Source organism: Stegostoma tigrinum, chromosome 7 (genome assembly GCF_030684315.1).
Source record: "Stegostoma tigrinum isolate sSteTig4 chromosome 7, sSteTig4.hap1, whole genome shotgun sequence".
Lineage (NCBI taxonomy): Eukaryota > Metazoa > Chordata > Chondrichthyes > Orectolobiformes > Stegostomatidae > Stegostoma > Stegostoma tigrinum.
The window spans coordinates 65126829-65154170 of NC_081360.1; the positions used below are offsets into that span (position 1 = coordinate 65126829).

The 27342-nt window shown below is 40.8% G+C and overlaps 1 protein-coding gene across 4 annotated transcripts in view; it reads right to left on the minus strand.

Moving 5' to 3' along the window:
* The window catches only part of lrp2a (low density lipoprotein receptor-related protein 2a), a 313171-nt gene that overhangs the window by 137986 nt on the left and 147843 nt on the right, over nt 1-27342 (minus strand). For all 4 annotated transcript variants that reach the window (XM_059647356.1, XM_059647357.1, XM_059647359.1 and 1 more), the window contains 5 exons: nt 25503-25646; nt 22444-22553; nt 19543-19720; nt 18478-18691; nt 5763-6002 (listed from right to left, as the gene is read on the minus strand). In XM_059647356.1, the coding sequence (XP_059503339.1) occupies nt 5763-6002; nt 18478-18691; nt 19543-19720; nt 22444-22553; nt 25503-25646 (886 nt within the window). The remainder of the gene's footprint in view (nt 1-5762; nt 6003-18477; nt 18692-19542; nt 19721-22443; nt 22554-25502; nt 25647-27342) is intronic.

Sequence of the window (27342 nt, forward strand, 5' to 3'; positions counted from 1 at the left end):
AGGGATTCTATAGTCAGGCGCACAGAAACACATTTCTATGGCCGTGAGTAAGACTCGAGGGTAGTGTTTTGCCTTCTTCGCACTGAAGTCAAGAATGTCTCTGAACATTCTGAAAGGGGACAGTGAACTGCCAGAGGCCATAGTCTGTATTAGTGGTAGTGACAATAGGCAGGAAGCAAGGTGAGGTCCTGCAAAGAGAACTTAGGGAGTTAGGTAGGAATTTGAAAAGCAGGATTGCAGGGTTGTAATATTTGGATTATTCCCCATGCCATGTGCTACTGAGGCTAGAAATAGAAAGATAATACTGTTGAACACATGGCTGAAAAGTTGCTGCAGGAGGGAAGGCTTCAGATATCTGGATCATTGGGCTCCCTTCCTAGGGGAGTAGTACAAGAAGGATGGCTTGCACCTAAACTGGAGAGCCACCAATATCCTTGCAGGGAGGTTTTCTAGTGCCACTTGGTTAAAACTAGAGTGGCAGGGGCTTGGGAACCAGAGCAGTGGGTCACATGTGCAGTGTTTGAGAAGAAAGTAGAGGTTAAGTCAAGTAAGTCTAGTTGGAAGAACCGATAGGGCCAGTTTAATGAACACAGTAAGACTGATGGTCTGGAGAATATTTATTCTGATGCAAGCAGTATAACGAGTAAGGCAGATAAGCTTAGAGAGTGGATTAGGACATGGAACTACAAATGTTATAACCGTTAAAGAAACTTGGTTGAGAGAAGGGCAGGACAGGCAGGTCGGCATTCCAGATTTTAGAAGTTTTAGGCATGATAGAAAGGGATGTAAAAGGGGTGGTGGAATTGCATTACTGCTAAGGAGAATGTTACAGCTGCACTAAGAAAGGATGTTTTAGAGGCCTTATCCAGTGAAGCCATATGGATAGAACTGAGGAATAAGGAAGGTGCAATCACTATTTTGGTGTTACAGTATAGGTGTCCTAATAGCCAGCAGCAGAGGAACAGATATGTGGGCAGGTCACGGAAAGATGTATGTGTATAATTTCCCAATATTGACTGGGACTACCTTAGTGCCAAGGGTTTGGATGGGGCAGAATTTTGTTTGGTGAATCAAGGAGGGTTTCTTGAAAAAAACAAATGTCAATAGTCCATCTAGAAAAGGTGCCGTACTTGTATAGAGACTGGTCAGGTGATTGAAGTTTCAGTGGAGGAGCATTTAGGAAACAGTAATCATAATTCTATGAGTTTTAAAGTAGTTATGGATAGGATAAGACTGATCCTTGGGTACAAGTTCTAAATTGGTACAGTATAGGTAGGAACTGCAGAAATTAGGTTGGGGGCAGCAGTTTGAGGACAAATTCACATCTGACGTGTGGGAGTCTTTTAGTTGGTTGATTGATCAGACCTTAGGACCAGCATGTTCCTGTGGGAATGAAAAATAAGGATGGCAAGATTTGGGAATGCTGAATGCCAAGAGATATTGATAGTTTAGTCAAAAAATAAAAGGAAGCATATGTAAGATTTAGGAAACTGAAATCAGACAAGGTCCTTGAGAAATATAAAGAAAGCAAGCAAGCACTTAAACAAGGAATTGGGAGGACTGAGAGGGGTCAAGAAATGCCCTGGGCGAGTAGGATAAAGGAGAATCCCAAAGCTTTTTATGCGTATATTAGCAGCAAGAGGGTATCTACAGTAAGGGTAGATCCATGCAAAGACAAAGGAGGAAATTGAAGTGTAGAGCTAAAGGAAGTGGGTGGGGTCTTTAATGAGTACTTTGCATCAATATTAACTGAGGGGAAAGACATGGATGATGATAAGATTGGTAAGGTAGGCTGAGTATGTTGATTTTCTAGGGCGCATCAATAGTAAGCAGGAGGTGTTGGGTGTCTTCAGAAACATTAACTACATTAAAATAAGTACCCAGGGCCTGATGTGATCTTTCCCAGGATACAGAAGGAAGCAGTGGAGGAGATTTGCAAAGTCTTGACAAAGATCTTCGTATCTCCTTTTCAGCCACTGGCGAGGTCCCAGGATACTGGAGAACTGCCAACATTTTTCCCCTTGTTTAAGAAGGGCAACAGGGATAATTCATGGAAGTATAGGCCGGAGAGCCTTACCACAGCATTGGGGACTTACTGGAGAAGATTCTTATGGACAGGATTTATTTACTTTTGGAAAAGAATGGACTTATCAGGGATAGTCAGCTTAGATTTGCTTGGCAGAGGGTCTTGTATTACAAATTTACAAGGACAATTGATAAGATTAGAACAGTGAATGTTGTCTACATGGACTTTATTAAAGCATTTAACAAGGTCCTTCATGGTAGGCTGGTACACAACATTATATCACATGAGATCCACTGATAGTTGGTTAGTTGCATACAAAATTAGCTTAGCCATAGAAAACGGAGGGTTGTTATACAGAGGTGTTTTCTCACTGGAGCTTTGTGACCAATGGTATTCTGCAAGGATCAGTGCTGGGGCCTCAATATCTACAACTGATGTGAATGAAAATGTAGGTGGTCCAATTGGTAAGTTTGCACATGACACAAAAATTGGTGGTGTTGAGGATAATGAGAACGGTTGTCAAGTGACACAACAGGATATAGATCAGTTGGAAAGTTGGATGGAGAAATAGCAGATGGAATTTAATTCATACAAGTGTGAGGTGATGCATTTCTGGAGATCAAATGCAAGAGGAAAGTATGCAGCAAACGGCAGGGCCCTTAGATGCATGTATATACAGAGGAATCTTGGGGTGCAAGTCCATTGCTCTCTGAAATTGGCAACATAATTGGATAATGTGGTAAAGGTGATATATGGCATGATGCCTTCGTCAATCAGGATACTGAGTATAAAAGTTGGCAGGTCATGTTGCAGCTGTATAAAATTTTGGTATGACTGTGTTCGGCGTATTGTGCGCCGTTCTGGGCCCCACATAATATAAAAGATGTGGAGGATACAAAAAAAGGTGCAAAAGGACCTGTTCTTGTGCTGTACTGTTCTATGCTCTATGAAAACTCTGAATCGAAATTAACACAACACTTTTTGGAATGAGTTGAGCTGGAAATCCAACCCAAATATCCTAAAATGAAAACAAAAATTAGTGGAGAAACTCAGCAGGTCTAACAACATTTGAGGAGCGAAAACAGTTAACATTTTGAGCCGAGTAACACTTGTCAAGAAAATATTTGGACGTTACTTAATTTTTAAACACTTTAAATATTCAGAGCTGTAAATGTCACAGATTCATTGATAATTTATTTGCAGTTTTCGAGCAGATGGTGTTCATAGCCATTTATCATTAAATCCTTGACAGGAATTTAATTTGAGATTTTCTTTTGTGGTAAAAAGATCAAAAATTGCCCAAGTTCCAGATGAAAGGGCATGAAATAGATTTGCCTTCAGATTAGACATTTGTATACATGTTGCCACAAAATACGCAGAGATATGGTTCCACAGTCACAACATTGGTCAAACTGCATAAAACTTTCAATTAAAATCATGAATCTGAGGATTGGCAATTCACATTATCTTTAATTTGTGACAATACTGTGCCTTTAAGAGAAATGTTTCTTCTGCAGACGGGTTTTGTCACAGTGGTGCCAAGGTGTTTCCTCTCAGCAGGCACATTACAAATAGCATTGGGTTTCTTCCTGGGTGTTTTTTCAGTCAAAAGTTTCATGGGGCGGGTGAGGGGGCAGGAGGTGGGGTGTCGGGCCCACACAGGCCCGGGGGCTTTGTTTTGGCTTTTCCTTTGTCTCTTTTTGTTTTCTAGGTACTAGAGCAGACTTCTAGAGTTCTCTCTGCTGCTAGATTGAAGGTTTAGATGAAGCAATCTCCTAGAAATCAGAAGGAACAGATGTAGAGCTGGATGAACACAGCAGGCCAAGCAGCATCAGAGGAACAGGGAAACTGACATTTCGGGTCTGGAGATAGTAGGAACTGCCGATGCTGGAGAATCTGAAGCTGGATGAACACAGCAGGCCAAGCAGCATCGGAGGAGCAGGGAAACTGACATTTCCAGTCTGGAGATAGTAGGAACTGCTGATGCTGGAGAATCTGAAGCTGGATGAACACAGCAGGCCAAGCAGCATCAGAGGAGCAGGAAAGTTTGACGTTTTGGGTTTCCTGCTCCTTTCCTACTGCTCTGATGCTGCTTGGCCTGCTGCATTCATCCAGATTCACACCGTGTTATTTCGGGTCTGGACCCTACTGTAGAAAACCAGAAATGAAGACTCAAAATGTCAGCTTTCCTGCTCCTCTGATGCTGCTTGGCCTGCTGTGTTCATCTAGCTCGACACCTTGTTATCTCAGATTCTCCAGCATCAGCAGTTCCTACTACCTCAGATGGAACAGATTGTTTCTTTCAGTGTTTCTTTCTCTTGGATTGGAGATGGACTGCATATGAGGACAATAGTTTTGTGGCACTGCATTTTGGCAGAGGTTGTGTTTATGGGATGCAGCCTATATTGGTCTGATGATTAGTGATTAAACAATACATTATCTTGTTACTATATCAATAGAGTAAAATTATATTGACTCTTTATTTTGTTGCATTTTAATTGCATTGTAAGAATAATATGTTTTGATTAAAGCTTAGTGGTGGACCAATCAAATCATATTTGGAGCAGAGCTCCTGTCTTTAAAATAAAATAAAAGTTAGAGTCTCCATTGCATATTTTGGGGGAGGTTGTTTTGATCTCTAACAAGTTTTAAAATAAAACTATTTTGATAACTATTATGTACATCACCTAATGTTGGATGCTACATGTAGGAGTACTTGATAACAGTAATTTTGTGAGATGAGTTACTTCTGCATGAACATACAATATTGATTAATATCCCCAGCTAGCAGCAGCATTCAAAACAATGCAGCAGCAGTAGTGAAAGGAAAAGTCAGAAAGATTGCTTCATTCTTTACTCAGAGAGTAGTAAGGGAATGGAACGCTTTGCCTGCAACAGTAGTAGATTCGCCAACTTTAAATACATTTAAGTCGTCATTGGACAAGCATATGGACGTACATGGAATACTGTAGGTTAGATGGACTTCAGATTGGTATGACAGGTCGGCATAACATCGAAGGCTGAAGGGCCTGTACTGTGCTGTTATGTTCTATGTTCTATTAAGTGGGGAGAAATGATGCAGTAGAGAGTGGAAGGAATGGAGAAAGGAGAAAGGGAAATGTGTGTCAACAAAAAAGAAAAGGTAGAAGAAATATTTATGTAAATGAGGAAGGGAAGAAGCATGAAAAACCAGTTAGAGTTAGGACATGACTGGGGTTAGAGTCCTTCCATAAACTGGGAATCAAGGCAGGAAATTGATAAAGGATTTTGAAACAATTAGCCAAATCAAGTAATAGAATACTGTTACATATCTAGCAACATCTGAGAGAAATTAGAGGAATGAGTATACCTTCTGTCACAATCTTCCGTAATTTCCAGTTGATTTTGTATGTGGAATTCCAAGTTTTTGTCATATACTTGATCAAGAGCACAGTCAAGTCTTTTATATGAATCATGCTGATGAAGATTTGCTTATTTAATTAATCTCTTAATGAAGTATCGCATAACACACATTTAAAGAGCATCATAACTTGGCTTGTCTTTGAAACATTTTCTCACATAGTTTGGCAGGCTGTGCATCATGTTTTAACATTCTTGTAAAGAATGAAAGAATGCTAGCTGGATAATTTTTGAAATTTTTACTAGAACATGTAGGGTTTACCATAAAAATATACCATATTGTGATATTTCTGTTCACAACACATTGTTTGGTTGAGAATAAAGGTACTGTACTTACTACTGCCACCCACTGGTACCATGGCTTCAGAATGGTCATTTGCATCCAGGTTGAATCCTCTGATAATAGATAGCTGGGACACAATCAAAAATGAATCAGACGATGAGCAGGTCTTGTTATCTGGGTTCATACGGTAGCCTGTATTACAAGCACAAGTATAGGCTCCATTGGGTCTAGGTAGACACAGTTGTTCACACGTTCCAATATTGTTAGTGCATCCGTTGGAGGAACCAGCTGACCCTAAGTGAAGTTGAAAATAAAATGAAAGCACAACTAACTTCTGTGTGTGTCGTAGTTTCAACGTCACGATATTCCAAAGATTCATAAACAACTTCATTTCAAAGTGCAACACACTTGTTCCACAGGTAAATCATTTCTGCAATTAAGGTCGGGACATATTCTGGACTTAAAACCCTCTGTGGACAGAGGTTGTGGAAATTAAAACAGTTTAAATTCTTTGAACTTTTGGGACTCCAGAAACCATGGGCTGCAACTGAACCAGGAAAAAGCTGTTTGGGACAGACTGGGAAACATACAATCCCAGGATCAGATGTCTGAATAGCTTGCAGAAACTAAAGGAAGACTTCCATTCATATCCCAGCTTAAATAATGGAAGCCAGACGGCAGAAAACAAACAACTTCAATAACTTCGAACCTTCTGGAGCCTTCAGACGTACAAAGCCACTGAATTTTCCAGCCAGTGCTCAGGCACAGAAATAATGAACATTCCACACCATGATGTTACATGCAACCTGTTCTACCTATGGATGTTAAAAAAAAATTCACATCACTACTGAAACCTAAACAAATACCCATCCAAGGGAAACACTGGACATTCCAAAACCATCGAAACCATTCACTTTAATCGGAAAATCCACTCACGCTTACTTTCGTGCTCAGGAAGCCCATTCAGCTCCTATAGGAGGAACAATAGCTCAATAGATTTGATGGGAGATAAGGGGGCTTGCAGTTGGGTATAACTGGAGATCTGAGCCCTGCACTGGGCACTGTGATACCAACACTGCAATACCGCAACATGTCCCGATTCCAATGTGGTGTATGCTCTGAGGCGGACTCTGCGAGGGGAGTTTGAGAATTTGAGCAAGAAGCAAGCATCATTTACAACTACCGAACACTTGCAATTAACCGTAGAACTCCACTTAATGCCCAGAGGCAACTGAAGGCATCCAGAGACACAAGACACCGACCGGGGCAATATCAGTGGCATCCACCACTATCCAAGACAACAACCTGCTCACAAGGCCCACCGAGAAAAGAAAGAGAACCCAAGCTACTCACCGATCTGGTCCCATGCATCTAACCACATCAGTGGACACCACGAGACTGACTGTTACTGGCACTTGTGGCCTTCCTGCAGACCCAGCTACAGCAAGAGACTATGGACAAGAGCCAGTCAAAATCGCATTTCACTCCAGAGGTGAACCTAAGGTCATCAAGACCCTCTAACCCAGCTTGACCAGTCATAGACAGGGAAAGATGGGATTCGGGGCTAACTGTGTAGGGCTCCGAGTCAGCAGATTCTCTCTCTCTCGCTTTCGTTTCCCTGTTAGCATAAGTAACAGTTATCCACTGTATCTACTTACGCACTGCATCAAGTCTTAACTGGGGTTTAAGTTAACTGGGAGACAGATCTAAGTCACGGATAGGGCGCGTTTTGATATTCACTTTCTTGTTTTCTGTAAATATATTTAATTTGCTTGTTTTTCAAAAAAATCAAAGTTTTCTTTGCCTCTGAAGCATCTGCCTCCTGGGTTTTCCACCACACCAAATTCCACTACATAAGCCCAGTGTCAGAACTAGGGAGCTGGTGACGAATTAACCAGGCAGCACTCTCTACATGCATGTGCCTCACACAAACAACAAATAACTAATTGCCAATTAATCTGTGAAATATGAAAATTGATGTAATCAATGTTTTTCACAGTTTTTTTTTACAAAAAGCACTTTTATATCCTTGCTTTGGCAATCCCATATTATGATATAATTTACAATGTAAATCACAACTCACACTTGTTCTTACATTCATTAGTGAATCGTCCATTACCAATTCAACTTATAATCGGAATGATACAGAGCTCACCTGATAAGAAATACTTCATTTTTTGCAATAAGCAGCTTTCATCTTTTCTCAGCTAGAGCTAGACAGTTTATATTTGAAGTTTTGGGTTTTCTTAGAAAGTAATTGGTACCAGGTGTGATTACATATTTGTATGATAAAGCATGCAGGTAGGCTCTAAGTGTGCGAGTGAGTGCTAAGACAGGAGGCAAGCAAGCATCCCTAACGTGCAGATAACAAGGTGCAGAGCTGGATGAACACAGCAGGCCAAGCAGCATCTTAGGAGCCGAAACATCCAGCCCTACACCTTGTTATCTCAGATTCTCCAGCATCTGCAGTTCCTATTATCCCTAATGTGCAGCCTGATCCAATCGGTCCCTGTGCATAAAGTGCCCTTGCAGCTGTTTTTCAATGCTAGTTGCTAGTGTGCCCTGTAACACAGGTCAATGTTTCCCAAGCATCCCAAATGTGGATTGGAGAGGGGTATGAGAATCGTGAGGAGCTGGCAAACATCAAATGCCAATATTAATCATTGAGGCGTCACTGCAGCTGGTGCCTGTGGATCATGCCCGCTCCAGTAAGGAGTGGCCAAAGAAAATGGGAAAAAGATAGTGGTGGGAAGAATACAAACAGCTCGGGCTTGAATGGCAGGGGCTGCAGCGAGTAATTTGTCAGAACCAGGCAAGTCGTCATGCTAAGCTGTTCACGCTGATCAAGAAGAAGGCTCTTCACAGTCAGAGTCTAGTCTGCTTGCGGTGAGCGGTAGGATGATTAACCTCAAATTAGCGATGTGGGATGTGCAGTTGATTAAAAAAAAAGTCTGCTTAATAGGCTGCCTAAAGAGAAGCTTGCTTTGCCTCGGACTTGTTTAAAGGATGAAGCAAGTTGGTCCCAAATATCAAGATAGGCTTAGCCCAACTTCTTGCTCGCTTCTGACAAAGTTCTCACTGTAGCCCCTGCCATTCAAGCCCATGCTGCTTGTATTCTTCCCACCACCACCTTTTCCCATTTTCCCTGGCCACTCCTCACTGGATCTTCAGAATAGAGGTAGTCTGCTGCTTGTTCTGGTTAATGCCTATTTGGTATGAATGAGTTGGTAAAACTCAATTTTTTAAAAAATGTTGGGTGGTGTAATAACAGGATCTACCATCAGGTAAGTACCTGAAGCCGAACGAGAGCTTGAAGAAGTTTCTCAGTCTGGCTTGTGTCTCAATAGTCTAGGTTTAAAAAGTAAAACTCATTTTGTATTATATCCTCATCTGCACAGAACCGAGTTCTGCTGTGCATAGCTTCACTGTGAAGTTCTTTGATTGGTAGCATGAATCTATATTAACATGAACATTTCTGGCATAAACACTGAAATGCAGTTTAAGCTCTAGCAATTCCTCTAGCAGATTCCACTCTTAACTGTGTAGATAACTGACAAGACAGCAACTTTCTCATAATTTGCTTCAAGATGCAAGCTTCCATGGAACTGAGTGTGGGAGCTAAGTTAGTACAACTTTTCTCAGTGCCTAAACTTGTATTAAAAAGCACTCGAACTGATTGTTTGAACATTCAAAAATAAAGCAATGACATAAACATTTTAATTTATGCAATTTATTCAAGATTTTAAATTCTGCAAAGCTTCTTTTTTAAAGTTGGAAGGCAAGACAGTGAGTTCTTCCACCCACTTTTTCAGCCTGTTATTATTTCAAAATCCCAAAAATGAGCATTTTTTCCCCAAACATTTCAACTAGATAGCTGCATGTTTTGTGTGTGCCAGAAGCTCATGCATCATAAAAAAGGCAGAGATGAGAGTTAAGTTCAATTGTCCCGACCAAGGCTGCCCCCACATACCTAAACGGGTAGAAGGAAAGAAAACTGGAAAGATTGTTAGAAGCTTTCACTGAGCGTTCTAAGGACAGACAGGTTTCTGTTTTACTCTGAGCCCTTCTGAAGGCTCACAATGGGTCAGATCACTTGTAACCTGGACAAAAGCCATCAGATAGGCAAGGATCAGTGACAGACATTCTGCCAAAGTTGGCCGATCATCTGGTGGGATGATACCAGGAAATGACTGCCCCTCCCTGACCCCAAACTAAATGGGCATGGTGAAGATTTACTCAGAGAGTAGTAGGAGAATGGAACGCTTTGCCTGCAACGGTAGTAGATTCGCCAACTTTGGGTACACTTAAGTCGTCATTGGATAAGCATATGGACATACATGTGCAATACATATGGAATAGTGTAGGTTAGATGGGCTTGAGATCGGTATGACAGGTCAGCACAACATCGAGGGCCGAAGGGCCTGTACTGTGCTGTAATGTTCTATGATATAATCGACCATCATGATGTGCAACTGCAGAGTCAAGTTTGCAACTGGAAGCCACATGCTCAGGGGGTGGGTGGTTGTGTCTTTTATGGTATAATCACAAGGCTCTCAGCTCAGATGTACCTGAGCTTTTGCATGAGAGGGAATGGTGAATATTCCTTCTGTTTTTCCTAATTGCTCAATAGCCTTGAGTATTCAAGTTTCCATTCCCAGTTACCAAGCAGTCATGTTTCTGTAATGGCGGTTAGATCATTGTCATGTACCACTATTTGTGCTTTTAAATTGTCTACCTTGTTTTGAAAGTGCATTCATTCAGGTAGAGTATACCCAACTTTGCCTTTCTGACATAATTCCACTTTAGAAGAATATTCAGTGCTCAGAGATTGTCAAATGAGGTGAGAGGGAACAAACTGGCCCCTTGCTTGCTGCATTGCAGACAGCAGAGAAACAAACCATAGGAGGAATAAAGAAATGTATCTGGCAGGGTGGAGGAATGCAAGAACTTTCTCTTCACTGGAGTCTCCATAGCCAGGTGAAACATTCTCAGGATAAGAGATAGGCAATACACAAGTGTGAAGGACAACATGCTCTTTAAGAGATAGGAGTAACTCTTTTTTAATTAACCCATTTATGGGGATATAGGCATCTCTGGCTAGGACAGTATTTGTTGCCCTAATTGGCCTCAAGCAGAATGTTTATTTCAGAAGGCAAACCCCAGCAAAGACTGGTCTGTGAGTCAGCTCTCCAAATTATGGCACTAGTCCCCAGATTTTGGCAATGAGGACTTTGTGATGTCAATAGAGCTGAGGCTGCCATTATTGTTTCCAGTACCTCAGTTGTTGCCTAGTGGTTTTGTTCAGTTTTTCAGATTTTTTTTTAAAGACATTGATACAATTGAAGTGCTAGGTAGGCCAGTTTAAATGGCAGTTAAAAGTTGATCATACTGCTGAGAGACTGGGAATATATGTAGGTGAGACGAAGTAAGGGTGGCAGATACCCTTCCCCAGTAGACATAAGTGAACCAGATGTATTTTTATGGTCACCTGAACCAAGATACAGTGATAAGTATCGTTTTGACTGCTGTCCGGACAAATCATACCTTGTGGTCACTGTTACTGACACTAAATTTATGTTCCAGATTTTATTACCTGAATTTAAATTCCACTAGCTGCTGTGGTGCTATATGAACCAGACAATTAGCCTGGGCCCTTGGCTAGTGACATTATTACCACACAACACTTATCACCTGTGTGTTTGAAATTGCCCTACCTTCATGCAGAAAAAGCAGTCACTAACAATGCTCATGGAAGCAAAAGAAGAATTCTGAAGATATCATACTGAACTCAAAAATATAAATTCTATCTTTCCCTGCACAGTCACTACAAGACGCGTTGAGCTTCTCAAGCATTCTCTGTGTTAGTTTCAGATTTATGGCATCTGCAGTATTTTGCATTTTTTAAGGTATGACAACAAGTGATTTTCAAGGTAGCGTGTCTGTGGTCATCGGGGCACAGAACGGGTCTGACGTTCTGAAGGGAACGAGTTCTGAGGAAGGGTCACTGGGCCCGAAACATTAACTCTGATTTTTTTCTTCACAAGTGCTGCTAGACCTGCTGAGCTTTTCCAGCAAAGTTGTTGTTGTTGAGGTAAAGTTGTGTGCAACTACAAATTCAAAGGCTGAATCTCCCTAGATTGACGCAAGTGATCAAAATACCAGCATAGTCAAAATAACATGGCTCATTTTGTTTGAAGGAAACAAAACAATTTAACTTAAATAACTCAATGATGTATGTCCCAAGTACAGAGCTGCCTGTTCCCAGCCAGCAGGGTTTTTTTTTAAATAACAGCTATAAAAATAGGTATCTGCAGCTCATACAGTCTGGAATCTATTCATGAGTCTACCTGCCTTGTCTCATTACTGTCTCGATATTTTCTCACTGTAACTGACCTCTGGGCCCACATCATGTCCTTTGTCTTCTCCTTCTTCATTACAGCAGACATCTGCCATCCACAACTTCCTCTGAAAATACATTTTCCACTTTGTTGTTTGAAATTTTTTGGGTGAAGCTCACCACAGCAACATTGGGTGATTTTTTTCTGGAATGTACGTCTGTACATCACCCGAGTATTTAAACATCTAAATCTCATTTTGAACTGTCCCATCATCTGCTGAATGAAGGTCTTAGTGGAGGCATGTACAGCATTGCAGCTTGAGGATCCCTTACTGGTGTCATCGTTCCTGGGGGCAGCCCTCGTCTCCCAGCAGCTGGTAATCGTTCAGGGTCACTAAAATATTCAGCTGCTTGTTGGAATTACGCGAGTTCCAGGGATGTTCAAAGGAAACCTGGAGTATTGGATTGGTGTTGTCACATATCAGGTGTACATTAAGGGAGTGGAACTTTTTGTTTTGGAAAGAAGATTGAATGATCTCAGGGAGTTCAAACGACAATGTTTGTGCAATCTATCACCGCACATCCTGAAATCTCATATTGCAGCAAATTACACTGTGCTGGCTGGGTGGCTATCTGCAACCCAATGGAACCTCTGAAATCCCTGGGGCATTCTGAATAGATTATCTTGGCCTCTCTTATACACTTGAGTAGTTGACTGAGATGACACAGAGGTCCTCAGTAGAGCCCTGAAATCAACAGTTTGCAAAGTGGTTCAGGATTACAGAGATCTTCAAGGCAACAGGCATTAGACTGGTTCCTAGTCCTCTCAGTCACAGGTCCTCATCCAACTGCTGACATCTGCAGGAGACAACCTCCCAAAACATCCTGAGGGGCATGCACCTATGATTTACTGTCAGTTGAAGTGCCTCCTGTACACTCTGTTTCCTCTGTTTCTGGCTAATGTTCAACATCTCTACGGTAAACCCTGCACCGCTGAACCTCTGCAAGCTGCATCACTCGAGGCATCTATTACTGCTGCTTGCGTATCCTTCCTTGCTGATTTCTCCTGAGCTGTACGATGGCCAGAAGTAGGGCAGCAATGCACAGTGTTAATGTAGTACTGGTTTAAGCAGAACTGTAAATACAGTTTGTTGATCCAAACAGTCATAATTTTCCTGGAGATTACCACCAAACCTGTTCTGTTTTGTTCCTTACAAGTCCTTGGTCTAGTATATTTCCTCTGGCCTCTTAAACTAGTAAACCTACTATGATGTTCATCAGCTGTGGCCGCAGAGGGCAGGTTCCTGCAATGAAACATTCATCTAATGGGAAACATTGCTCATTGCTTGGGGTACTTAAAGCATGTCCTTGCACATTCCCAGAGACAATATTAAGCTTCCCTTCAATAGGGCTCAAACCCTCAAACAATTCTACCCCTTGCCTTGCATGACAAACCTGCTCCCCTATCACTTATTATTTCAAGAGCTTCCAGTTAGGAAACTAGAGGGATCCAGTTCTGGAAACTGCAGCAGTGGGCGGTGAGAGTGGAACCGGTGAGGGGGCAGCAGTCGGCAGTGAGAGCGGGTCGGTGAGGAGGCAGCAGTGGGCGGTGAGAGCCGGGCCGGTGAAGCAGCAATGGCGGTGAGCTGAAGGCAGTGAGAGCAGGGCCGGTGAAGTGGCGATGGCGGTGAGTGGCTGAAGGCAGTGGGGGCAGGGCTGGTGAAGTGGCGATGGCGGTGAGCGGCCGAAGGCAGTGAGGGCAGGGCTGGTGAAGTGGCGATGACAGTGAGCGGCTGAAGGCAGTGGGGGCAGGGCTGGCGATGGCGGTGAGAGCGGTGCCAGTGAGGGGGCGATGGCAGTGAGAGTGGGGCTGGTGAGGGGGGCAATGATGGTGAGAGTGGGCATTCGCGTGGCAGTAGCAACAGCAGCCTCCTGGGTGCCTAGCGACTGGAGTGGCGCATGCACCATTGTGGAAATCGGACGTAGGGCTCTGAGATTTGAGTTTTTTTAGTTTCTTGCTTATATTTTGGCTCTGTTAAATCTTTTAATTCTCCTTTCTGTAACTAAGTGGGTGCCAATGAGTGGCGACTTTGTGTACTTTTCGCTGTACTTTTGTATCCCAATACTTAGTACATGTGACAAATAAATAAATAAATCTGACTCTCAAACCACTGGCATTCTCACCCATACCTCAGACACTACAAGATGCCAATGAGCCCACAATGTCACCCGGCTGTTTGCATTTATTGGATCTCATTGTGATGCAGTGCATTCTGGAATCAATGCTAGTTCATTGGGAATAGAACTCAGCTGAGCATGATTCTCCTTCCACCAGACTCATATTTAATAGGAGATAACAAGGTTGCAGAGCTGGATGAACACAGCGGGCCAAGCAGCATCAGAGGGGAATTTCTGAAGAAGGGTCTAGGCCCGAAGCATTAGCTTTCCTGCTCTTCTGATGCTGCTTGGCCTGCTGTGTTCATCCAGCTCTGCACCTTGTTACCTCAGATTCTCCAGCATCTGCAGTTCCTACTATCTCTCACATTTAGTAGGATTCTGTCCAGTCAGTCATCATTTCTAAGCATCAGCTCAATGCATCCAGAAAGGTCTCTTCCCACTTTGAGTGTTGCACTTTTGACAGGACCTGCAATTGTGGATTTATTTTTGAAAGGCAGATTGCATCATTTTAGCTGTGAACACCAATACATTTGACTATCACACTATCCTACTGAATGCCTCACTTATCTTTCACCCTCAATTCATTTTGATTCCTGTCATACTCTGCTATTTCTGCTGACCCCATCCTTGTCTATGATGCATCCTTGTCGCAACAAACAACTGCACCTCCCAGTCGCGAACCATTTCAACTCCGCCTCCCATTCCGCAGACGACATGTCCATCATGGGCCTCATGCAGTGCCACAATGATGCCACCTGAAGGTTGCAGGAACAGCAACTCATATTCTGCTTGGGAACCCTGCTGCCCAATGGTATCAATGTGGACTTCACCAGCTTCAAAATCTCCTGTTTTCCCCCTCCAAAACCAGCCCAGTTCGTCTCCTCCCCCCACTGCATCCCAAAACCAGCCCAGCCTGTCTCTGCTTCCCTAACCTGTTCTTCCTCTCACCCATCCCTTCCTCCCAGCTCAAGCCGCACCTCCATTTCCTACCTACCACCTCATCCCGCCTCCTTGACGTGTCCACCTTCCCTGGACTGACCTATCCCCTCCCTACCTCCCCACCTATACTCTCCTCTCCACCTATCTTGTTTTCTCTCCATATTCAGTCTGCCTCCCCCTCTCTCCCTATTTATTCCAGAACCATCTCCCCATCCCCCTCTCTGATGAAGGGTCCAGGCCCAAAACGTCAGCTTTTGTGCTCCTAAGATGCTGCTTGGCCTGCTGTGTTCATCCAGCTCCACACTTTGTTATCTTGTCTATGATGGTTCTTCTACCCTTGTTCTGTCCTGAACAATGCCCCACCTGCCTCAGACTCCTCCCATTCTCCAGGCCACTTACATCCTCACTTTTCATGAAACCCCTTACAAGACCATAACCAGCAATCCATGACCCTGGCTGATGAGTGACCTTATAGAGGTTTATAAAATCATGAGAGGCATGGATAGGGTAAATGGCCAATGTCTTTTCCCTAGGGTGTGGGAGGTCAAATCTAGAGGGCGTAAGTTTAAGGTGACAGGGGAAGATTTAAAAGGGATCTAAGGGGCAAATTTTCATGCAGAGGGTCGTGCATGTGTGGAATGAGCTGCCACAGGAAGTGGTGGAGGCTGGTGCAATTACAATCTTTAAAAGGCACCTGGATGGGTCTATGAATAGGGCCGGTTTAGTTGGGTATGGGTCAGATGCTGGCAATTGGGACTAGATTTATTTAGGATATCTACTTGGCATGGATGAGTTGGACTGAAGGGTCTGTTTCTGTGCTGTCAGCGCTATGACTCTATGATTAGATATTCTACTCTAAAAAACTTTTGCTGAAACAAGAGCCTGGATTTTCCACTGGCCAGACTGCTGTTACACCAGCAAAGGTGGAAGTGGCACCGGTAGAGAGACTTTATTGAATCCCCACCATAACAGGCTCTTAAAGAATTGGCTAGGAAATTGAACCTTCCAGTGGGCAAATCCCCTGTGCCTGAAGCCCTTGGAAAGTCACCTTAGCCAGCTGGCAGATTTACCTGAGATGTATTTCTCCCTTGTTTATCTGGTGCTGCTCCTCCCAGCACCTGAACTTAATACTTACTTTGTGTACTTATCCTTTGAGTCAGCTATCAAAATAATTATCAAGACTTCCCTGTTTCAGAATGTGCAGCTGACTGGTGTGGAATGGGGGTGTGGAATTCCTCCCTCTGTTAGTTCTACATGTTTAAAGAAGTGTCAAAATTGAAGCGTGCGTCCACATTTCTGAAGGAGTCCTGAGTGGGATCACCTCTTAAAAATGTGGAGCTCCCTTCTACAATGAAAAAGGGTCAAGGTGGCAATCCTTTCTATACATTGACATCAGATATCAAATTAATGGTGCAAAACCTACTTGGCTACTCCTGATTTTTATGTTGTTCACATTTCAACAAGTAATTCTAAAGATTGAGTGATTTCAAAATTAATACAATTATTACAAGTGTTGTGAACAAATGCTTAACATATTTCTATGGCATTACTTCATAATATGTTTTAATAGGTACTTTGAAATAACATATTCATATGACACATTATGGCCAAAATGTGTCTGCTAATATCATAAACAATAATTGTTAAACAATGCACACCAACTCATGACCACATTTACACAAGCCTGGGAGAACTAGCAAAGTCTGAAACATCTACCAAATCAAGGTACCTAAATGACACAGAAACTATCAGCAATTTATAACAATCTAAAACCAAAGATTAGACTACTGCCTCATTACATTCAATCTTTATGAGTTATTGCCTTCCTGATATCTTCAATTGTCAATATATTAGAAAATTCCTTGCTTAAGAGTCAGACTGTAATTTTAGAGATGTCGATCAGCAAATACTTAATTCCACCTTAATCAGACCAATTAATGCCATCATGAAAATGCACAATGCCATGTTTCAGACAATTTATATGGGACTGCTAAAGGGACCACTGATTGAAGTGGGAGTAGAAGCTTTAAAATCTTTAGAAATGACAATCTACAATATACAGATGCACATCACTACAATATGTCAATTTCATTGATTTTTAATTAAAATCCAACATTTTGAAAGTTGATCTCAATAAGCCCTCTTACTAACCCAATTACCAAAACTGTAATATCCATTTAAGACTTTGAGCTGCTTTTCCACTTGCGTGATGGCACCCAAAATTACAGTGATATTATTGTCATTGAGGAGCTATTAAATAAAACGTGAAATCCACAACCAGCTGATGTGGAGGTCATTGATCATGATTAAATGAACTTCAAACATTTATATCAGTAAGTTTGTTGCAAGTAGTAGAATATCTGTTTCAGTGATATCCCTGACACAGAATAAGTAAATAGAAGCAGTACAGCATACAAGCGCTTATAGGGCTCTCACCTACAAATGTGAACAATTTAATACAACACAACATTATACTTCATCAGCAAACTTTAGTTCAAATATTTAACTGTTTTCTATCATCTCTTTTCACCTTCTTGATTACTCTTAACATCGCGACTTCAATCCAATTCTTTATTTTCCCACTTCATTTTATTTTATTGTCTAGTATGTGTCTAATTTCCTTTCAAAAGTTTTATTGAGTCTACTTATACTATTATACAGATAACTGTATAAAAGTTATTCCTAGTTCATAAATTAATTTTCATGGCGCAAAGCATCAAATGACGGATGCACAAATTGTTTGCACGCAAGAAGTAAATCATTCATATGTAAATCCACATTCTTGTTAGTCTTTGAAGATAAATAGACATAATGTTAGTTGATTTATATTAGGATGTTTTATAATCGTATAGAAGCTTTAGCTAAAATAACTTTAGAAATTCAACCAATAGAAGCTGAGTTCTATATACATGATGGATCTCACTTCTTTAGAGGAATTGTACAGAAACTATTTCGGCACGCAGCTAGTATAAGGAGGCAATGGCCTAGTGGCATTATTGCTGGACTGTTAATCCAGAGACACAGATAATGTTCCAGGGAACCCAGGTTCAAATCCTACCACAGCAGATGGTAGAGTTTGAATTCAATTAAAAATATCTGGAATTAAGAATATAATGATGACCATGAAAATCCCCTTTGGGTTCACTAATTTCCTTTAGGGAGGAACACTGCCATCCTTACCTGGTCTGGCCTATATGGTCCAGACCTAAAGCAATGTGGTTGACTCTGAAACGTCCTCTGGGCAATAAATGCTGCCTAGCCAGTGACACCCTCACCCCGTTGATGAATTTAAAAAAAATTACAGGTACTACTCACTGTCTCTGAAGTAAACTCTGAGGCAATTCAGCCCTGCAATGTTATTCCTCATCACAACTGGGTTTTCACCAGTAATCTTGTCCACACGCTCAATGATCTCAAAATCAGAATCTGTATAGTAAAGGAAGCCGTCGTAAATGGCTAAACCCCGAGGATGAGAAAGGTGGTTAACCACAGTCATCCGGTGCAAACCATTTAGATCTCCGCGTTCAATCTATAGGGACAACACAAGAATCAACATTTACACTGGAAGTGCATTAACTACACTTCATAAAAATATGTTAATTACAATATGACTTGTCAAGCCTATTAATTACTAACATCCGCTAATATAAATAGAGACCAGGAAATTGTTAATATTACCATTTGGGGTGGTAGGGGTGCTGTACTCCCCATGGAGTAACTACCAGGTGTACCCTGGCAGCTTCCCTGTGGGTTAGGGGTGAGATGAAGGCTTCCTAATACGGCTGCCTATGGCTCACAGAGTGAACCCTTGTTTGCAAGGTCTACCATTGATGAAGGAGCTATGCCCAGCCTTCCTCAAAGACAAGGTCCTGCTGGGACTAAGGGTCCAGCTGGCCAGCACCTTTTGAAATTAAATCACCACATGATTGATATTTAACCACATTGAGTCTCTAGAAATAGCTGTGGCAGAGTTCACCCTTGCATTCCATCCGGTAAATGAGGTCACCATGGTGGACATTAAATTCAGACCTCATTAATCACTACCAAATATTCTTACCCAGTCAGTAATGATGGGAAAATTAGCTCCTTGAGAAAACATATGATGGAATAAAATGTACACACCTTGGCAATAAACGTTGTTAAATAGCTTCACCTACTTAAAATCTCTTAACTATTTTCTTTCTTTGCCACCTCCTCCCACCAAAAGAGTAACAAAATTTAATGAATTGCTCATTGCACACAGGCATCATCTGATGGAACTGATAGAGAAACAGAGTGAATAATGGCTGTTTACAATGATCTATTAGGGTGGGAGACTGATAGGCACCCAAAATTTTATTTATTATGAATATGTGCCCTTCATAAAGTAAAAATACATACCACTCCTGTACCAGACACAGCCCAGTACAGCCTGCGTGCTTTGATGTCAATGCTAATGAACTCTACTTGATCTAGATCATTAGTGAAGAGAACTCGAGGATTAGAGCCATCCATATAAGCACTAGCAATTTTTGCTGGAATTCCACTGTCGGTACCTTGATCTGTCCAGTACAACTTCCTGAAATAGATTTATACATAGTTTTCAGATATTGTAAAAGCATGAAATAATAGAAGTATGACAATAAAAAAAATTAGCATGGAGCATGTTCATTGTGCTACCCACCAATGCCATAGGTACGACAAGAGATCTTGCATATGAGTGAGTTAAATCTGGCAATTTTTTACTAATGATTCCATATGCTAACTGTTTCTGACAATGTCCTACTTTTGTTTGAAAATGATTGAAATAAATTTACAATTATAAAGATCATTAAAATTGGTACATGCGTATTCCTGAATGCTGCGCATTAATATACTGAAACAAATGGCATCTTCGCCTGTCGATTTTGCTTTATTTCAGCAGAGGAAGTGTCAGGATTGTAAACATTGTATGAAACAAACAACAAAGAAAATTACAGCACAGGAACAGGCCCTTCGGCCCTCCAAGCCTGCGCCGATCAAGATCCTCTGTCTAACCTGTCAGCTATTTTCTAACGGTCTGTGTCCATTTGCTCCCTGCCCATCCAAGTACCTGTCCAAATATATCTTAAAAGACGCTAACGTATCTGCGTCTACCACCTCCGCTGGCAACGCATTCCAGGTGCCTACCACCCTCTGTGTAAAGAACTTTCCACGCATGTCTCCCTTAAACTTTCCTCCTCTCACTTTGACCTCATGACCCCTAGTAATTGAGTCCCCCACTCTGGGAAAAAGCTTCTTGCTATTCACCCTGTCTATACCCCTCATGATTTTGTAGACCTCAATCAGGTCCCCCCTCAATCTCCGTCTTTCTAATGAAAATAATCCTAATCTACTCAACCTCTCTTCATACCTAGCACCCTCCCTCGCAGGCAACACACTGGTGAACCTCCTCTGCACCCTCTCCAAAACATCCACATCCTTTTGGTAATGTGGCGACCAGAACTGTACACAGTACTCCAAATGTGGCCGAACCAAAGTCCTATACAACTGCAACATGACCTGCCAACTCTTGTACTCAATACCCCGCCCAATGAAGGAAAGCATGCCATGTGCCTTCTTGACCACTCTATTGACCTGCGTTGTCACCTTCAGGGTACAATGGACCTGAACACCCAGATCTCTCTGTTCATCAATTTTCCCTCAGACTTTTCCATTTACTGTACAGTTTGCCCTTGAATTTGATCGTCCAAAATGCATCACCTCACATTTGCCCGAAACGGAACATTTTTTTTTGCATGGCCAATTTGCACACCATATGTGGTCAATAGGCTGAGGACTCATGCACAATCTCTCTCTCTCTCACCAAGACTGATTTCCTTATTTTTGATTTACTGGGATAGAGTGAAAAATATTGTTTTACATGCTATCCAGGCAAATCATTACCTTACATAAGTACTTCAGGGTAATAGAACAGAATGCAGAATATAGTGTTACAGCTACAGAAGGTGCAGAGTTTAAGTTCTGCAAGATATTGCAGATTGAGGAAACAGAGTTAGGATCATAGGATAGCAATGAGCACTGGTGATTCAAAGTATTTTGTTTACATGCAGGCTTGTGAAATTTTTAGTTTGCAAAGGTCATAGTGATTGGGAAAATCTGAATGCTTTAGACTCATAATTACTCTCCAAAATTGCCTTTGGATCATATACAATCATAATATTTCACTCACCAGTGAATCATGTTACACTTCTATAATAGTGATCATAGTCTTACTCAATTTTCAATCAATTCAACTCCAGGTCCATTTCACTCACGTTTGCATTGTTCAATGTTCGGGCAGACCCAAACCAGCATATGGAATTTAAGGAGTGTGGGAAGTACGGGGTGCTATAACATGGAGGCTTCAGTCATTTTAAGAATTGAGCGTAGAGACACCAGCAACAATGACAACAGTAGTATAGTCTCAAGAAAGACTGCGGCATAGAACCTTTGTGCGCATATTTAAATCAACTCTCACATGTTTGCCAACACCTTGCAAAATCATAGCAGTCTGACCTCAAATAAGAGCAGGTGGTAAGTGTGTTGCCATATCTTTAATTCTGCTACTGTCATGTGTCACCTGAAATTGTGACTTGTTTTGTCAGATCACAAAATTATATTGACTCTGTTTAAAATAAAATGATTCTCACATTTTAACAGTGTAATTTAGTTATTTACACAATAAGCAAATTCAAATAAAAATGACTGTATGAAGTGTAATTTCTAAGATGTTAATATGTAAAGATGGGTCACTAACATTCCATGTGCTGAACATGAACCATTAGGGAAATTTTAAGAGGTTATATGTGTTATTATTCTATTTGCAATATTGTAATTGCTTCTTAATGAAACAATGTCTAATAGGTAAGTGATTTGGCAAACTGAAATTCAATCCAATGGGAATGGTTGGCAAATGCTTTAAGAGATGGAACTTCATGCTTGGAAGAGGTAGGCATAAAAATAGAGTCTAGTACATTGATTCAAGGTGAGAGGGGTGAATGAATCAAGTTATGCTTACATTAATACATCCAACAGATTCAGTTATGCTGTGAAGGGAGATGTAGACCAACAACTCGGTACTTCCTAATGTAATCGTTGGTCCTTTCCCACTTCAGACTTTGAAATTCTTGAATGATTTTTATGATCATCTAGGATTTTGCCACATTTTAGTATGCAAAACTTTTAGCACCTCATAAGTAAGAGCCAAATCATTTTTCAGCTCCAGACGGATGCCTTAAATTTACAAAATAACTTTGAAATTTACTCTAATATTCTACTCACCCTCTTGCTGGATCTACCACAATACCTCTGGGTGTCCCAACACCAGTCCTTTGTCCATTATTTGCTAGTATTGTTTTTCTGTACTTGACATCATTATGCACATTTACTACCTTAAAAAAATGTAAATACATATAAGAAATTATCTTTTGTGTTATCAGGGTGCTGTGTGAAAAGTACTGAATAATATTCTTACATGATAGTTATTCAACTTGAAAAGGGATCTAATAAAACTAAACAGCACTGTGTTTATAGTTTTTAAAAATAATCAAGGAACATAAGAAACACTGCTAAATCTATTTGCAATTACTGTACTGCAATGTTTCTCCTTTATAACAATTTAAATTCAAATTTGCTGTTCATATGAGGGATTCAAGACCAGTTAATGTTAACTGGAGTTCTAAGAAGTCAGACACTGAATAAAATAAATGTTAAATCAATGTAGGGTGGGATAATGAGTGCCCTACTGAGTATGTTTGTAGTATAGGGCCATGGAACATGGTTGGATGCCCAGCCCATCGCTTTCACAAACACCCTGAGCTCAACCATCATAATACAGAGGGTGGACAAGCTTCAAAATCAGCAGCCCGCAGGTGCAAAGTCAAAATGGCCCCACTTCTCTTTCTCTCTTTTTCCTTTCTTCGCTTGAAGATATCTCAGACTCCCAGTCTCAGTGCAGACTCCCGACCTTGAAATGAATCTACAGCAGGCTCTGGCTCTCCCAGTCTCAACAGCTTTGAGGTGAAGTCCGGCACAGTTGGGAGGTGAGGGCTGGTGTGGGCTGGAGGTTAGGTGCCAGCGGACACTGGGTTGGAAAGCTTTATTCTGAACTTGTATTTCTTTATTTTTCTAATTTATTCCCACGAATTTGTACTTTAGAATCTGTACCTAAGTATCTTTGTGCCTAGGGTGGTAGCACAAGTGGTGACTTATAAACTTTTCACTGTACTCATGCAAGTACATGACAATAAAGCTAATTCAAATTCTAATATATACATAAATAAGGGAGATAAATTTAGCTTATTAAGAGAGCAAGCGTCTTGCTGGGTAGTTGTATCATTGCCAACCTCTCAATCGTGCAAGCAAGCAGTTGGCCCTCAATCCTACCTGACCCCCTCCCTGGAATTTTCCACATGTACATTTTAGAACATTGGGCTGAAATTCACACAAGTTCTCCACCTCTGCAAACGTAAAATAGAGAACAATAATGCTGGGTTGCCATTGAGATGTCATTGCCTGCATGATGACCTCTTTTGCAATGTTCCCTGGGCCCTTTGGACATACCAACCACATTCAAAGTCATATTTCCCTCCTTAATCCTTACTTGGGCTCCCAAGGCAACCTCCTAACACTGTTCAACCCTATCACCAAGATTCTGGCAAAGGCAATAACTTAGACTTGCTTCCAATTCTGGCCTCATCTTCTTCAGAACTGCCTGGAGATGCAGTGGTACAGCTGGGATTACATACCTTCTAGCCATTTGACTGAAAAGCACCTTTGTGAGGTGGGACTTACAGATACAGAGAGGAGGCCTCATCTTAGAGCAACAGACACTGTTCCCATCAGTCAGGATTGTGGCTGTACTCACCACTGATATGTTAGCTGTGGAACTGTTGTGGGTTATGGATGTATATGAGGGTGAGGCATGGAATCAGCATTTAGTTTTATTCACACTTCTTTTGATCAGCTACTATTTTCCTTGCAGTTTTCAAAGTTGACAAGATGAAAATTCCTTTGAATGATTTAAATGAGGTTCCTACATTGTTTTTCACCAGCTAGATTTACATCATTTTCCCCGTGGAAAACAACCATCAGATCACAAAGCATAGTTTTTCTAATGTGCCAAAGTTTTCAGAAGTGCAGAACATCAAGTGTGGAGTTCCACTCGGGCACAGTAGGCTGTACAGCTGAATGATGTCTTTTCAGTTTTCTCCTGTAGAAATGATACCTTAGATTGCAAAATGGGGCAACTGTCTTCAATTTATTTTGTACAGTATTATGCCCATCTTCACCTCCATTAAACAGGGGATTAAATACAATTCCATCAGTCCTGGAAGACTCATATTTCTGTCTCCATGTTGCATTTCATTTAATTTCTGTTTGGATACAGCTTTCCTTGACTCATCTCTGCAGCACCCATCACCCATCACCCACCACCCACCAAGTCCCTCCTGAAAAATTTGGGGAAAAATGTGATGAAAATTTAAAATCTATTTGCACCCTTTAGAATATTTGTCTCCTTCTGCATCCACTTAAAGTGGCCAAATACTTTCAAATTCCTTGGCCTGCTTGCCAGACCATCCATTTTCCACCATTAAGTGAGATAATGGTATAAGACCAAACACTGTAATAAATGCTTCTACTAATTATTCAGTTTACACTACCTTGCAAAAATCTTTGCAATCAGTTTAGTGTGCTGTGGCTTATATCTGTCCTGGGAACCATATTTCTTTCTTGTTACTGTGAACACAATTAGGGCATACTACGAGCGAAAAATGTTAAGTTGAAGTATCAAATTCCTCAATGTTACATTGGTGAAGAAAATTAATGTTTAAGTAAGTGACTATAAATAACACAAAGTAAAATACAAATCATAATGCTGAAAGGAGTCTGATAAAGTTTCTTTTTTCTCTCATCATGTAGCGTTTTGTCGACCAAAGGTTGCTAATTGTGGTTTATATCATGATATCACCACAGGGCAAGGCAAAGAGGTAGCCCCCAAGGAACTACCTCAACTGGAACAGGATTTAAGCAGCACTATTCACACTATGCTCCACCATACCACACTCAACCAAGCCAACCCATCCTGACAGTTGCTCCAGAGTCTAGCAACTGGCATAAAACATTATTTAGATAAATTAATGCAATTAACCTAATGATATGCAGGTCAGAACAACATTATGTGCAATGAAAAATAAATTACTTGCATAAAAACAAACTACCACTTGTACAAAATTTGGTTAATCAGTTATCAGCTTCTGTAAATCCAATATACTGTACAACATTGCAATGCTTAATATTAATGTTGGTTCCATGCAGGAATTTAAATTAAGCATACTGACCTCAATGGACTGTTGGTCAAAGTTGGTATAGTAAAGGTTCATAGAGATCCAGTCATAAGCCAAGCCCACAGGGGAGCCAATGGTGGAAGCTGGAGCAAACATACTCCTATTCGTTCCATCTGACCTCACAGTATGAATTTCTCCCTAAAAGCACGTAAATCACAGTAAGAAAAAGGTTCACAAATTCAGAAACAGCAGGGAAGGGGGTATTAATTAATGTCTGTTCCACACTTACAAATCCTCGACTTAACATTGTGATCTAGACACATTTGTAAAGAAGGAAATCCTTAAATCCTCCTAAGTACTGAGAAACAGTTGACCAAGTCCAAGGCATAAGCCAGTTTTTGCAAACATGGAATTGTTTTAGCCACTGATAGTGGCACTTTCTTGAAAATTTCAACTCATTTTCCCAACCATAGCTCAGAATATTTTAAAATAGTTTTTTTCAACTTTATGTCATTGACAGGAGGTAACTATTCTAAACCTATTCTAAACATAACCAACCTAAAACAAAGCCTTCTATTTCTATACCACATGCAGTGCCTTTCACTAATAGAAACCTCAATATAAATGAAACATTGTGTAAAGTTAGGGAATCTCACTTCCTTAGGTTTATAAGCTCCTCAAGCATATCTCAGCCTTTAGTTCTTTGGTTTACAGAATCATAACATCTAGGCCACCTGATCATTACAAAACAGAGGAGGATTTATAAACAGGATTGCCAGAAGCATTCAACATCCTCCAAATTATGCATGCTCTAAGCTGCTTCACCTTCTCTAATTAACTTTAAATCAACCCACATTCAGAGAAACTGAGATTAGGATAAATGTTTTTTTTTGGAGTAGTACAAACAGCAGAGTCCAAATAGAAAAATGATAACCTTGACATCAGATCTGAAAGGAAGGCAAGGTCTACCTTTACCCAGCTTTAATGGCATTATTAGGCAGAATGTATATTACCATGCTATAATTTTGATTGTGTTTTCATTTCAAAGCACATCCTTAAGGAAAAGAAATCAGTTCATGCAGAATAACTTAGACCCTTGACTTGAATCCCACTCAGTTGTAATCAATATGGTTCTCTTCAGATTATGATTCTCCTCAAAGATTTGGGTGTAAAACGAGGAGACTACAGAAAATAATAAATATCACTGGATACTCAAGAAAAAACAAAACAAATGGGATTGACTAAACATTAAAAAAGCATCAACAGAAAAGAACAAAAATATAAAAATGCAATAGAAAGATACATTAATAAATTAATCCTACAGATAAGCGAATAAATAGTTGACTATATGATGTTTCTCTGAACAATATCCATAACCTGAGTTAGGTAATAAAAATCCTTTAGAGATTTATATTTACATAATTGTAGATTTACATTTTAGCATGTAAACCAGTCTCTATGTTTCCCTTTTGGACCCTTTTGTTATCCAGAAGCCCAACTCACAAATGGAGAAGAACCCAGCTAATTTTTTTTATATAAACTGCCCACCTAGTCACCCATGTTACTAATTAAATAATCAACGTCTAGTGATAAACATTTTGAGGGTCATAGAATCGTACAAAGAAACATACGTAGAAACAGACTCTTCAATCCAAACAGTCCACGCTGACCATGTTCCCAAATTAAACTCAGTCCCACCTGCCTCAATTTGCCCCATATCTCTCCAAATGTTGTAACTGTACCACATCCACCACTTCCTCCAGCAGTTCATTCCACACATGAACCACTCTGTGTAAAAACATTGCCCCTCATGTCCTTCCCAAAACTTTCTCCTCTAACCTTAAAAATACGCTCCCTGGTTTTGAACTCTCCCACCGTAGGGAAAAGACCCTTC